We start from the raw sequence: 16,691 nt of genomic DNA, 5'->3' as shown, positions 1-16,691 counted from the left end.
CCAGAGGAGAAATATATGCTGGTAAATCAGTTAGGTAAAAGATAATAGATTGCAAGTGAAATAATTGAAGGAATAAGAGATACTGGTTGACATAGGTATCACAAGGATGACTGTCCAGATAGCTACGTGAAGTCACATACCTAGATGACATTGTCAGTTTCTATCTCTGCCTTAAAGTGATTAACTGAACTGGAGAGGACAGCACTTTTCTGACTGGCCAGCTTACCCACCAATTAACCCTGCTTTGATGATTCAATAAAATGAAGAAGGTTGGCTGCCTACTACATATAATTGCTACAGGAATTAAAAATGTCTCTTCAGGCAGGAGACTTAAAGACTTCTGAAACAAGACTTTAGTACAAGGAGTGCTTCTACAGAGTGACTATTGCTTAATGTCTTTCCCTTAATTTAAAAGTCTAGGAATGGGGTTAAGAGGTAGAGTGAGAATTAAGGTATATACAACACTGGTGTTAGGAACAAGCAAGTATACATGGATACACAAAAAGTTTATTCAAGGTAAGTTGTGATTCTCCCTTCACAGAACAAATTATGATAACTGATACACATACAAGCATATACATATGCTAACAGAAAGATACACAGACAGACAGTGCACAACCAGAAACATCCTCAGGGCCACATCCCTCTCTGACCTTTTACTGACAATAAGGAGTAATACCCATTAAATAGGCCACATTTGAGTAATGCTCAGCCCATTCCAGTGGCTGAGGATGAATGAACCACTGAAGAGAGGGAAGCCATGTGTACCCTCTCAGGGAACATTTCTGGAGATATAGGGACTAAGCACTGTTTCGATCATCTCTTTCTGGGGTTCTCTGCTGGAGAGCACCACTCTTTGATGGATTGCCTCCATCCTTTGTAAAACAGAATGGATTACTCAAAATTTCCACAGGGTATTAAAGTGACATTATTTGATCTACTTGAGGAGTTAGTTGTATAGAGACCCTGTTGGACAAAGTACTCGGGGGGGGGGGGAACTGTGTGAACAGGAGGAAATGCATTGCTTTATTCCACAGCATACTTAATATGCTAATGTATATTATGAAACTCTGAGTAAGAATATATCATGCAATGGATTTTTAAATTGGTTTGAAAATGGGTCTTTCTTATCACTAGTTATAATTCTGGCATTCTATTAAACACAGTTGGAAGAGACAGGCATATAATAGCAAGCCTTTAGGCAGCATACACTTATTAAAATGTTATCATGTGGAAATCCTTCAGCCAATCATTCGGCAATGACAATTTTCAGGGATTATAGCATTATTATTTTTTTTACATGTAAGTCAAATTCTCTATACTCTTTGCCGATGCTGCATTTACTACAGCAATGTTCACTTTGATACCATCACATGTAACCTAATTTATTCTTTCATGATTTGTCTCTGTCACTCCTACTGGTCATTTCTAGGATGCAACCTTAATCCAAAGCATAACTTTCATGTGGGTTACAAATTGTATTATATCATACATATTAGAATGTCACACAAATAGTTTCCTAAAAGAGTCTTCTAGAGATTTCCTATTGTTGATCACATTTGCAAAGGTATATTATTTATTCTAACTATTCCTGCTATGACAAGCTAAGAATTATTTTACACAAACTTTCATAATGTAGTATTTCCTATATAATAATTTAATTTTATAATTATGCCATGTATATGCCCAGTTTTGACTACTTTTCCTGGCTCTTTATTTGTATCTAATAAATGTGTTGAAAGTATCATTTTATACCCTTACATAACTGTGAACCCATCTGACTGGTCCCACTACCATACTTTCATTTTTTAACTATGTTTCCCATTATATGAAATGAAAACAAACACACCAGTATAAGATAAAAATAAACAAATACAAGCAAACAAGAAAAATAGTGGATTTTTCTTCTCAGCAAACACACACAGAGCCAGGCAGTGGTGGCGCACACCTTTAATCCTAGCACTGGGAAGCAGAGGCAGGTGGATCTCTGTGAGTCTGAGATGGCCAATCTGGTCTACAGAGCGAGTTGTGTGACAGCCAAGGTTACATAGAGAAGTAGGCTAACAAGATGAGACTTAATAGGCTGTGACCATATGATGGGGGAGGAGGTCCCCCACAGTTACAGACATAGGGGCTGGGAATAGGGTGAAAGTGGGAGGAAGGCAAGAATGGGAGGATACAAGGGATGGAGTAACAATTTAGACATAATATGAATAAATTAATAAAATAAAAAGGAAATCCTGTGTCAAAAAAAGAAAGAATAAATGAAAGAAAAGAAGGAAGGAAGAGAGAGAGGGAGAAAGAAAGAAAGAAAGAAAGAAAGAAAGAAAGAAAGAAAGGAAGAAAGAAAAAGAAAGAAGCAGAGAGACACACAGAAATACTACAAACACAAAACTGTAGAGGAATTTTAATCCAGCAATGGGCTCTGATCATACCAAAGACTTTCAAGGTCTGTGTGATCTCACTAGAATGCAGACAGGCCAAACACCTTTAAGCCTTTTGGCTGGATAAATCCTTTCTGGCAGGAAACATACAAGTCCTTAGTACACATCTTTAATGCCAAACAACAGAGTTAAGGTTAATTTGTAGAAGGAAGCAGCCATGTTTGAAAGTACTCATCTAGTTGAGGGGCAGACAAGGTGATGAGTCAGAGAATGATTTGGCAGAATGAGTTAGGAATAAGATACCCAGCTCTCAGGAGAACAGACTGGAAAGAGAGTCTACCTAAGCGTAGTGCAGAATGTTAGCTGGGAGACAATTGAGAGTCAATGCAGTCAGTGCAGTGCAGTGGGCCTGAGTTCTTTCCTGAGTTCATGCAGTTGAACCTGGAGAATAAGAAGTCAGATTATGCAGGTTGCCAGAGTTAGTTTGAGGCCAAGGAGAGCAATTCAGTGAGGAGCCGAGAGAAGTCAGATTGAATCAGTCAGCTTGGAGAGGTGTTTGAGCCAGAACAGATGAGTTGAACCAGCCAGCCAAATTTAACAAATAAAAAAGAGCTAGAAAGGTTGTGCTTATTTAGCAGTAAGCTTCCAAAATGACAGTTACATCTGGAGAATAAAAGTTATTTTTACACAAAACCTGGGAACTATAATAGATGCTCAAGGAACCTATGTGGGCGGGGCGGGGAGGAATCCCTAACAAAGAATTTGAGATTTCATTAAATTTATTTTGTCTCCTCTATGTACTGCCGGACGTGAAGCCTGGCCTTAAGAATAGTTTGTACACTCAGTGAGACAACATTGGGCAAAGCAAATTTTTCATTTTGGGAAAGTCATTAATTTCCTCTCCTCAAGGTAGAGGGAACTCTGCAGAAGAGGAGGCAAAAATATATATATATATTTTAAATCCAGAGGGCCTGGAGGACACCAAGGAAACAAGGATTTCTAAACATAGTAGGACCAAGGCAAATATGAACGCAGAGAGATTGTGGCAGCATTCATTGGGGCTGCACAAGTTTTGGCCTGATCAGTCCTAACGCTGAGTGGGGCTGTGGATTCAACCCCACATCCCTATTACAGAAGCTATGTCCAATTGATATTTCTACACTTTCAAGTGTTTGTAAGCTAAGAAAAATAATTCATGTACCTGAAGGTATGCCAGCATAATAAGTATTGTGAACTAACTACAGTACATATTGCCGTACTTCAACACACAAATATATTATATATAGTCTTTTATAATTTGAAATCACTTGTGTAATATGAGCAACTATTAGAAAAGGAAAACAAGTTAATTTAGATGATACAGGGCATTATAATAATAATGCTCTTTAACAACGTTTGAATTCAAGAGAACTAGAGGTCAACTTTCTATACGTATCAATTACTACAACAAGTGTTTATTTCTTAATTATATGTAAAAATAAGTAAGCCAATTAAACTGAAGAAAATGCATGCTTACAGCAAACAGCATAATAAAAACACCCCTGTGAAACAGCTGTCAACTTCTGTTTGTTTGGTTTTTTTTCTACTGGGCTTGCAGCAAAACAACTCATTATAAAGTATAAATAACATCAACCAGAATAGGTGAGAAAAGCTAATCCTTAGCCTTCTGAAAGGACAGCTCCTCTCTAATGAGGAGCTAGAAATTGGATGTATTTTATCAATATATTGTGCATTAATGAATGTATAGTAAAACGTTCACATGAAAATTTTATTTTCATTTAATAACTTGATACCTTCCTTTTCCATGAATGTTTTCAGTTTACTGAACATTATAGTCTCATATTTCACAAATAAGCATAAAATAAAGGTCTGACATTATTCTATTTACCTTTTTCAAGTTTTTTCTTTTTCAAGTTTGTAATGACTGATATCATTACTGTATCAAAACAGTAAAACATATAATTACTTCCCTGTCTGATTACAAAATGTATAATGCTGGGCTTTTGAATGACTATGTTTGCTCTAACAGGAAACAATGCCTAAAAGATATGATTCACTTTATTGTACCTTCTTTCCTCTCAAGTCTTTTAGAAAGGATTAACAATAAATATTATATTTTTTTAATTGTTTGAAGCACCCTACCAACAAATGGGTCATGCTACATTACTTTCTCACTATTAACAATATGTAACCTTTTAACTATACTTAGACTTTAAGTAACATATAATCCAGAGTGGTCAAAGGGTTTAAAGTTGCTGGGGGCAAGGCAAATTATTATAAAATCTTTACAAAATTTTAATGCTCATGTTAAGTATAAATAGTGCTCCACAAAATATTCTCTCTTTGATAATCACATGTATGATCCATTTTCAGGCAGTCTCTCATAATAAATTCCCCAAATAGTATTTCTTTACAGGACATATTCTATTATTTAAAAAATAAAAACAAGGAATTAAGACCTTTAAAAATAAACATATAAATATTGTGCTAAAGATTATCGGGAGCGTAGAAATGGCTCCATGATTAAGAACTCTGAATGCCTTTGAGACGATCTGGGCTCAACTCACAGACATTCATGCCATTGTTTTCAGAGGATTGAATGCCTTCTTATCCCTGTGGGCACTAGGCAAAAATGTAATGCAATACATACTACATCTATCTAGAAAAACTATCAACACATATACAATACAACAAAAAGTAAAATGAAATAAATAAAAATGAAAAGATTACTTAGTATTTGAAGCCAATAGGATAAAATTTTCTAATGGTGATTTTAATTAACATCTATAATTATTTTTAGATATTATCAAGAAAAGGTCTATAGTTTACAGAACATTTAAATATTCAGTAACTTTTCTAGCTTTTGTCTTATAAACTTAACTGTTTAAAAAAATACATACAAGGTGAGAAGACATGAATAAAACTGACCATAACATCCAGGTTTAGGGATCTGTGAGATGGAGGAGGCCGGTAGATAGTAAGAGCCAGTGCGGATGGAGGACACCAAGAAAACAAACCTTTTCAGATACAACAGTACTGATGCACATATAAATTCACCAAGATTGTGGCTGTATGCAGGCATCCTGCACACGTCTATGCCAGATGAGGTCCCAGTGCTGAAGGGAGAAGAAGGCACACACACACATGCCTAATCAAGAAACTATTTCAAACTGCCAGCTGCTTCCAAAGGGAAATTTTGTTTTCTCCCACAAAGACTCACTGGATACATAAACCACACTCAAAATGCACAACAGTATTTGAGCATTTTAAAAAACCCATATTGCTTTGTGTGGGCATTTTTATTTTACTGGTCATGTGCTTTTATGTTATGGTTTGCAATTTGGTATTTATATAGGTTTAGATTTTTTGAGGTTGGTTTGCATGTCTTTGTGTGCTTTTGTGTATGTGTGTGTGTACAGAGGCTGTAAAAGGAAATTAAGGATTGGTAACCACAATCCAAGTATATTTTATGATAAGAATTATAAAATATATTTTATGATAAAACTTTCAATTAAATAAAGTAAGTATAGATAACCAATAATTATCTGAAATGCTTTTGATATACGTAACTATCTATAAATTAAACTAGGATTTTCTTGTCAAAATGGCAATCATCAAATATCAAACAACTTATTTATACATATGTATCATATAAATATATAGTCTATAAAACAACAATTAAAGAGAAGAGGATGATGAATTTGAAATATATGGTATATGCAATTGTTGAGAAGAATAAAAACAGAAATTATGTGATTATATAATCTTCAAAATATAAAATTAAGTGAACAAAAGAAAAACTATAACCAATGCTGCTTATGCATAATGGCAAAGAGAAAAGAAAAACTATTATACCCTGTTAATAGGAATAAAAATTAGTCCAGGTACCATAGAAATCAGCATTTCTCAGAATAGATCTCCCACATGACCTAGTTTTAGTATCCCTGGGACTATTACAAATGTATTCTAATTCGCTTGACACATAGTTATCTGTATAATCATGGTTGTTTGAAGGAGTATGTATAATAGCCAAGTTATTGCATTATTCTAGGTATCTAGGTTAGCAGCAGGCTTTGTACAAACTATGACACATACACACGTGATATGTTTTATTCTGTCCTAAAGAATAATGGAGTCTTTTGAATGAAAATGCGTAGAATTGTGGCTAGTCATATTAAATCAAAAAGATATTTTCTCTCATATATATATACATATATATATGAAAGAGAGAAAAATATACATATATACATGGCATGGAAGTAGAAGAAATATCTTGGCAAAATAAAAACAGACTAGCAAATGACATTAAATAAATATGACTACACTACATGATATTTTGTGAACAAAAATATCTTTATGAAATTAATCATTATATAATGAATATATACCAATTTAAAAGTGGGAAGAATAAACATGTATTATAAAGAAAGAAAATTTAAAACACAAAGATTGGTTGAGTTTACATGAAGGTTACAGAACCAAGAGAGGGGCTTAGAATACAATATGTTGGCTTCTGTTTTACTCTGATATTTGGCATTGATATCTTTAAGAGAAAATATGTGCAATACTTCTTGTTAGGTTTTGAAAGGATCAAGATGATAATCAAGTAGAAAACTGACAGTAAATAGAAAAATGCTTTCTTTTGGTAGGTAGAAGAGCAAATATATTGTCATAGCATCTCATAAATATCATTAGACTTAAAAGAAAATGAGAATCAGGTAATCAATTATATACTGAACATAGATATATTATAGATTTAATTTGATAATACCTTGTATTTAATATGGAAACTGAAAAGTATTCAACTTTAATATCAGACAGGAGAGGTACAAAGTGGGATAAATAAAACTTGGTACAGCCACCGAGAATCACAAAAAAAGTACTATAAGAATTTGTCTTTCCTCAGTCTCACAGGGAATTCCATTTGCAGTAATTTAAGTGTTATAACTATTAAAGTATCTAAGATAATAATTGTATGGCAAATAGAAAAAAAACATAATAAAGTTAAGATTGAAAACTTTCCACAGTTAAATGCACACATATTATAAATAGTGTCATACTGTTTAACATTACATGTCCAGTATTCTTATTTTCATCATTATATTAAAATTATGATTATTTTTTAAAAAGAAAATTTAAGGCTAACATCAAATAGAAATTACATTTGTGATAAAATTCACTTCTTCTGCCCTTAGAAGTTGTCACAAGGACATTTGATATTTCCACAGAAATGGTGAGAGCATTTCAGAACACTTCTTTTTCAGCAGACATTTGAGAATATATATAGATACAGACTGTGAGATTTAGCCAAGAAAATCCCTGATTTAAAATATTTTTTCAAGCAACATATCATGTTAGTTATTCTAGCTATCTTACTCCCCTGGATTCCAGAGGATTCTTCCTGTCTTCCTCACTCTGCAAACAGTTTCAGTGTCTTCTTAAGCATCACTATGTCTAGGAAAATAATCCCCTCACCTTCAATAACCCTTTCTGATGATAAACTTTTCTTTACAATCCTCAGGTTTAACTTGTTCAGAATATTACTATATAATGCTATTAATATATTTAAATCCCCACTTGCTTTTCTTCTCACCTTAAAGCTCTTCCTTGAAGTTTCTTTTCTTTATCTTCAATGAGAAAAATAAAACAAACACTCAAACAAACCAAAAACCTCCTTCGTTGTTTTATTAAAGGGGAAATAGACTTCCTCCAGAAGCATTATCTTTTCATTACTTTAGAAAGATACCTTCTTATGACTACCTTTTTAAGATGTAAAATATCAATTGTCTCAGTTAAATAGGAATATATGACAAATATACTTGTTTATCATCACAGTCATTTTTCCCTGATAATTAAACTGTCATACGGGGTATTTTTTTTTAGCTGTTTCCCATGCAAGGCATGTGTGTGCCACCTTCATTCTTCACTTACCTTAGTGAATTAATTTCTTCCTAGCAATTTTCAGTGTAACTCATTGGGAAACTGTTTCTCCTCCCATGGGAACACTGAAGTTTACCGCTTCACAGTCACGTCATAAAAATTCCCTTCTTCTCCTCCTCCGAATATATCTTCCCCTTTACCTCTCCAGTGTCTCTAGTATATTCTCTCTTGCTCTGTGTTTCTCATGGGTTACATCTTATTGCTAATATCGCCATGCTATAGTATCTCACTGGCTTCCTTTCTACTTGTAGAAGGTAGGTGTCCAGGACACCATGTTCCCTTGATTCTCCTTTTATAATGATTAAAACTTCTCTGGGACAGGGGAAGTAGATGGTGCACTACATGAAACTTGTGCCTCAGAAGATCCCCTCTCGGAAGAGCCTCTGGATCCCCAGAATATGCATATGTTAGTTATGCGTTAGTGAGTGACTCTCATGCAGAAACAGAGGAGCCTGAGGCAAATTCTAATCTAGTCAAATTATGTGAATTCCAGTGTCACTCGATAAATAAAACAGGCTTGTAGAGGAAGACCAAAAAAAAAAAAAATGCCAAATCTTAGCCCTCACATTCATAAGTACACAGGTATACAATGCCTACACACATGTGCCAACATGCTTATACACACAGGAAAGATACACTTACAAAGGCAAAATAAATATTTCTCTGGATTATATAACAACATTTTCCACCTGCAGAACAAATCCTTATCCAAAAATTTCTCTTTTCTTTTAAATACATGTTTACACATGGAACCCTCTAGTTATCCTCATGATCGATTTAAATATGCCTTAATCGGGTGTCTCTTTCCATCTCGTTTCCTGCTGATGTATCAGTTGAATTACAAAGTGCTGCAAAGCTACCCCTGACATTTACCTACAATGTCACTATTCCCCTCTATAAAATAACAACTTTTGCTCACAATTTTGAAGCCTGGAATAAGTAGTAAATAAAACCTTTCGTGTGTGTCATCAGATGAAATTAGTCACCAAGCCCACAAATTTTTCTCCCATCACACAATTCATACTTATCAGCAGCAGTCCTGTGTTATTAACAGCTTTTAGCCCTGCACAAGAATTCTGCCAGATATACTGTCTTGAAACAACACACATCATCTCAAGTCAGTGGGCTGTTTAAATACCTTTCACATTTCTTCGTTCACAACTTTACTTAGGAGCAGCTTACCTAGCTCAGCAATCATGGTGGGTGTTTTTTTTTTCCCCTGTCACTGACAACATGAATCCTCTCCTGTTTCCTTTCCAAATATCCCCAATTAGAAAACCCGTACATGAGCTAGAATCAAATGTCACTAAAACGACCATTTTCTTTCCCTCCACAGCAACTTCCTATTTAAACCAATTTTTAAGGGTTTTGTATTGCCAGCTTCTCATTTTGTTACTATAGATGGGATCCATTTTTTTTTATGTTTCCAATATAACCTTGATTTAATTCTGTCTCATCAACATTATTTTTAATTGTATTACTCTTCCTCAGAGATGATAGAACACGAGTTTTATTATTGTTTTCTTCAAATGAACCAAGTTTTCTAATACCAATTACTAATTAGTGGTCAAAATTATTATAAAAACAGAAATGCTGGATAAGCTTTATACTTGTAACATCATTAGACCTCTGTGCACTTTTATGAATAGTCATGTAGCAAGTGCCACATTTAATAAAGACTTGAATTATGAAGGAAGTATTTGTTTATATGTAAATAACACATTCCTATAAAATTCAGAGGGCCCATCAGTTCCTCTATTACCGTCCTCCCTTCTCTCACAAGCCAGTGCCCTCTATTGCATGCAAAACTCTTTAATCTTTTAAGTAGGTTCAGTCTCTCATTTTGTTCCTTAATTCATCATGGATTTGAGCTTAGTGTTTTCTCAATTTACCACTAAGTAAATTATGGCCAGATACACATTCTCTAATTAATCTAAAAGTGAACTATATTTCGTTGCTTGTAGGATGGTATGGGGAATCTGAGAGTCACCAAGAAGGGAATCCGACTTGAAGGTATATCTGAGTTTCTACTTCCATTGTATGTGAAAGAAATTCATTCTCGAAAGGTATGTGATACAGCTTTCGGCTTACTCTAAGATAACTTAGGTAGTTTATGTTATCATCCAACATGGGAGCATCAAATCGCCTTACCTCTTTCCTTTTGTATTTAATGTATTTAAGCTAAACACTTAATTTGAAAAAAAAAGCTTTAAAAAATCAACTAAAGAACAATAAAAAAGATTAGCTTCAAATTAGCAAATGAAAGAATGTTTCAACTAAAGCTCTAGGCTGCTTTCTTTCTATGAGTTGTGTTCCTCTTCTATTCATCAAAATTAAAAGCTGTAGCATTAGCAAAAGAGGTGTTTATAAGTTTTAGGTTATTTTCTCAGGAAGCACATGTGGATTAATTATTTCAAGTCAGTGTATCATACATTTTTCCCACTAAAAGTAAAATGTGTTTCCAACACACAACAAAAAGTTTGAATGAAGAAATTAAATATATTATTTTAACTAATGCCAGAATATTTATCCGTTGTATAAATGGATTTATGCTACACATATTGAATCACTTAGCAGCATATGCAAAGAAAAAAGACTATAGCTCAGTGATTGCTCATTTTGACTTAGAAGGTAATAGCTAATCTATGGCACCGGTATATCTCGAGTCTGTCAGAATGTTTTTGATATGTATCCATGGAAGTAAACATATTAGCATAGAATGAAAAGATTAGTATTTAAAAGTTACAGAAATGAACTTGTCTCCTATAAAGTTTATTTTAGATTAAAATAATGTTTCAATGTTACCAAGATAATGTATTAGGAGATTTATACAGCAAAATAAAATTTTACAGTATAATTAGTGGATAATTATTTTCCACTGATATCAAAGTAGAACAGAAAAGGATTTATTTTTAAGATTTTAGTTAGGATATTTGTATCAACAAATTTCTAAAATATATTAACTATACAGAATATCAACTATACTTTATTGAGTACACATTAAATAGCATAAATTTAGTTTAACATTACTTCTCAGATTTCAATAAGATATAATACAATGGATACATGTATTATACCTGACCTTGTATGATCAAACTTTAAAAACTAATTTTTAAAATATTTTAAATTATTTTTAATTTTATGAAAACTGGACCAAAATTACTTATATACATCAGGGTATTTCATTATTCAGTCATTCCTCAAATTTCTCCTGTGCTGGTCACTGTTGAATAGTTTAGTGGAATTAAAGAAACTTGCATATAGCAAGCAGAGAAACAGTTAAACTCGGTAAAAGTGGAGCACAGAGAGTTGTTGTTTGTTGTTGTTGTTGTTTGTTGTTGTTGTTATCTGAAGGCATCATATCGGTAAGTCCAGAGGCAGCAAAAGTGGTTTGCCTCTACAGTTACCCAGGCTTTTATGTATTGTCTATTTTGAAATAAAACCTAAAGATAGTGAAGACCTCTGTCAGTGAGAGTGCTAAAAATGTATCTTCTGAGGTAGGCACCTTTTAGATTATAAAAAAAAAATTCTCTGAAAACATTGATAAAATTGATTTTACCTCTGGACCAAATAATAGAGAATATATCAATTTTTTAGCCTAACTATGTCAGGTGGTGGCAGTTGGACATTAATCTTTCTAACTAGAATAGCTAATCTCAACTTCAAAAGCAAGTGTCTAAGAAGTCTTCAACACTGATGAAGAGCTACAATCCACCCCACTCCCCACCACCTCAACCCCACTCTCCACCCCACTCATATGCTTTTTTCTTTTTTTTTCTTTTTCTTTTTTTTTTTTTTTTTTTTTTTTTTTGCTGCTGGTCATCTGTGTTTCTTTATGTTTTGCCTGCTGGTAATTCACAAGAGAAGTGTAACATGGGAGATGGCAACCTCAGTATCCAAAAAGGACATCTGTACCAATGTTACAATTCACTTGCCCTTGAGTACGTATACCTTTTTTTCTGGCTGTAACACTGTTTGATGACCCAGGCATACAAATTCCCTCAGCTTTAACTTTCCAATTGATAATGGCAGAAAGCTATCTAAATCTCTTAGGTTCAGAAGAGACATACAAATCACTAATGATATTAGAAATATAAGTTTAATATACAATTTGATATATATGTGTATGTATATGTATGTATATATGCTTGTATGTATGTTACCATATGTTTTCTTAATTTTGTCACAATTATTATTTAGTGTGTGTGTATGTGTGTGTGTGTGTGTGCGTGCGCGCGCATGTGTGCACATCACTGAACTCTTATGGCTTTGAGGTCCAAGGATGTGTTTTAAGAGTCAGTTTTCTCCTTTTACTACATGGGGCAGAGGGAGTTGAACAGAAATTATCCAGTGTAACAGCAAATACTTTACCTTCTAAGCCTACTTATCAGACCAATCTTATCATATATTTTCATGTATTTAAATTCATACAAAATTTCAAAAATCCTATAGTATTCAGGTAAGAAATCTTTTAAATTCAAAAGCCACCTCAAAATTCATAATTAGCTGAGAAATCTTACATCATATTATTTTTTTCATATGTTTTTCCTGTCAATTTAGCCTGCTACTTCATTATATCTAGCCAATATATAGTATTTAAATTCACTTTCTGGTACCAGGACATTGTGGCTCATATCTGTAATCCTAGCACTTAAAAGGCTGATGCAAGATTATTTCCATGTATGTGAAGCCAAACTGGGTTCCATGATGAGTCTCAGACTAGCTTTGTTATAGAGTTATTTATGAATTTAATCTTATACATAAAAGAAAGATTCTAGAACTTCAAGCACTTGAAGTTCTAGCTAGAGCGATTAAAAAAAAAAAAAAAAAAAAAAAAAGGACTTCCAGGGGATCCACATCAGAAAGGAGAAAGTCAAATTATCCCTGTTCTCAGATGATATGATAGTGTACATAAGTGACTCCCAAATTTCCACCAGAGAACTCCTACAGTTGTTAATCCCCTTCAGCAAAGTGGCTGGATAAAAAATCAACTTTACAAAGTCAGTAGCCTTCCTGTATACAAATAACAATCATACTGAGAAATAAATAAGGGAAATTACACCTTCACGATAGTCGCAAATAATATGAAGTATCTAGGTGTAACTCTAACCAAGCAAGTAATAGAATTGTATGAAAATTTTCAAGTCTCTGAAGAAGGAAATCGATGATGATATCAGAAAATGAAAGATCTCCCTTGTTTGTAGATCAGGAGATTTAACATAGTAAAAATGGCCATCTAACCAAAAGCAATTTACAGATTCAATGCAATCCCTATCAAAATACAGATTCCATTCTTTAAAGACCTTGAAAGATCAATTCTCAACTTCATATGAAAAAACCCAAAAATATCTAAAACAATCCAGTATAATAAAAGATCCTCTGGAGAAATTTTCATCCCTGATCTAAAACTGTGCCACAGAGCAACAGTATTTAAAACAGCATGGTACTGGCATTGCAATAGGCTCATTGCTCAAGGGAATCCAATGGAGACCCAGAAATAAGTCCATACAACTATGGGCACTTGAGTTTTGACAAAGAAGCCAAATCTATGCAATGGCGCTGGTCTACCTGGTTGTCTACATTTAGAAAAGTGCAAGTAGATCCATACTTATCACCATGCACAAAACTCAAGCCCAAGTGGATTAAAGACCTCAACATAAAACCAGAGACACTAAATCCGTTAGAAGAAAAAGTGAGGAAGAGCCTGGAACTCATTGGCACAGGAGACAACATCCTGAACAGAAGATCAACAGCCCAGGCACTAAGGTCAACAATTAATAAATGGGACCTCATAAACATGAACATCTGTAAGGCAGATGACACTGTCAAAAGAACAAAGCAACAGCCTACAGACTGGGAACCCTACATCTGAAAAAGGGCTAATATGAAAAATATATAATGAACTCCAGAAATTAAACACCACCAAACCAAATAACCCAATTAAGAAATGGAACTCTGAGCTACACAGAGAATTCTCAACAGAGGAATATTGAATGACTGAGAAACACTTTTAAAAAGGTTCAATATCCTTAGTCATCAAAGAAATGCAAATCAAAATGGCTCTGAGATTACATTTTACACCCATCAGATGGCTAAGATCAAAACTCAAGTGACAGCACATGCTGGTGAGGATATGGAGACAGGGGAACACTCCTCCATTGCTGGTGGGAGTGCAAACTTGTACAACCACTTTGTAAATTATTCTGGCACTTTCTCAGAAAATGGGAATAGTGCTACCCCCCAAGACCCAGCAATTCCACTCCTTGAAATATACCCAAAAGATGCTCCACCACACAACAAGGACATTTGCTCAACTATGTTCATAGCAGCCTTATTTGTAATAGGCAGAATCTGGAAATAATGTAGATGTCCCTCAATTGAGGAATGCATAAAGAAACAGTGGTACATTTACACAATGGAATACTACTTGGCTATTAAAAACAAAGAAATCTTGAAATTAGTAGGCAAATAGATGGAAGTAGAAATGATCATATTCAGTGAGTTAACCAAGACCCAGAAAGAGACACGTGGTGTATACTCACTTATAATTGGAGACGAGGCCAACATGGATGTCCCCTGAGAGTCTTCGCTTAGCTGGGGATCAGAACAAATGTTAGGACTTGCTATCCGGACTCCAGGTGATAGCGGTATGGAAGAATGGGGAGATAGAAGGATTCAGGGGGTCCAATAACCATACAAGAGTACCATCAAATCTGTTGGATCTGGACCAGGAGGTGCCTGCACAAACTGCTGTGGCAACCAAAGACAATGTATGCAGTAAAACTAGACCCCATATTCACATCTAGCCAAAGGACAGCTCATTCAGCACAGTCATGTGGAGAGTGGGAACTGACTCTGACATGAACTTTGGTGCCCCCTATTAGACCACTTCTCCTTGATGGAGAGGTCTGGTGACACTCAGAGGAAGGGAAACAGGCTAACAGGATGAAACCTGATAGGCTGTGATCATATGGTGGATGAAGAGGTCCCCTTCTGTCACAGGTCTAGGGGAGTGGAATAGGATGAAAAAGGGAGGGGACAGGAATGGGAAGATATAAGTGAGGGGATAACAATCAAGATGTAATCTGAATAGATTAAAAAAGAAAAAGAAAAAACAAGCAAGATTCTTTCTGGATAGAAAGTAAATTTATCTATATTCATACATTGTGTCATCTGACACATGGATTTGCTTAATTTTCCAAGGAACACACACACACACACACACACACACACACACACACACTTCTCCTGACTATCAAATATCTTGAAGTATCTTGTATCTTGTTCTATTTTCAAAACACCTTTCTGTAGGCTTTGGACTTTTTAAAACTTACTTTATCTGGGGTTCTTTAATGCTTATGCTTCCCTTCCAACCCACCTATCCTAGATAGGAGAGGAAAGAGGTTAATGAGAACAGGAGAAGTAGACATTTTTAGATTCAGTTCCTAGGAGAAATTCCACTCTTCGTTGTCAGAGAGACTCCTGAAATCTCACACCATCAATTCAGCAAAGGTGACTGCAACAGCAGCAGCCAGAACCTGGAACAAAGAAGAGTGATGGGCAGCAATACCAAAACTAAAGATGAAAGTCTCTGGTTTGGGGATATGTGTGTGTGTGTGTGTGTGTGTGTGTGTGTGTGTGTGTGTTTTCTTATATATATATTCTTATATATATTTATGTATATATATATACATATATATATACACACATAGATAGATATTCCTGTCATCACCATCTGTAGTAGGATGCTCATCACTTGACAAAGACCATGCCCCCTGAAAGAGGCAGGTCCTCTTCTAGTAGACAAACACCACACGTCCTCTCACAAGTCTGTTTCCAGTGGACAAGCAACAAGTACTGCACACTCTCACACAAGTCTGTTTCGCCTCCCACACTTGGGATCAAAACAAAAACATGTTTACACCCACAACACCATTATATCTTATTCATTTTGTTGAAATCAAGTCTTTCTAAGTAGTCCACAAATATGGATTTACAATGCATAGTTTATATTCTACCCTGAACATGCCAAGAATTCAATGCCATTTTGCAAATTATTGAATTTGAACAACATAGAGCAATATTAAACAGTTTGTAAAAATTAAATACTCAGTTTTCTTCAGCTAGGAAAACCAAACAGGGTTATACAATTTGGCTGACTAAGAAAAAAGATACCTGATAATATTCCACATGTGTCTTCAAGGCATGTGGTCTAATATTAGTACAATATCTTTGACTATCAGAAAATTAGAACAATTAGATTTAAATGTAATTGGTGTTCAGGCTGCTAATGGGATTAAATAATCTACATTTTGACTGAATCTAACCAGTGTAGTTTGTACCATGTCCTGTAAACATGTGAGACAA

General features: G+C 34.6%; 1 protein-coding gene across 2 annotated transcripts in view; it reads left to right on the top strand.

Annotated features, from left to right (window-relative positions):
* SGCZ (sarcoglycan zeta) overlaps positions 1–16,691 on the top strand; it is a 929,136-nt gene that overhangs the window by 796,937 nt on the left and 115,508 nt on the right. For both annotated transcript variants that reach the window (XM_084758266.1, XM_084758267.1), the window contains exon 3: positions 10,289–10,390. In XM_084758266.1, the coding sequence (XP_084614392.1) occupies positions 10,289–10,390 (102 nt within the window). The remainder of the gene's footprint in view (positions 1–10,288; positions 10,391–16,691) is intronic.

Source organism: Acomys minous, assembly GCF_964271855.1.
Source record: "Acomys minous genome assembly, chromosome: 15".
Taxonomy (NCBI): domain Eukaryota; kingdom Metazoa; phylum Chordata; class Mammalia; order Rodentia; family Muridae; genus Acomys; species Acomys minous.
This window is presented reverse-complemented; position numbering and strand designations above follow the sequence as displayed.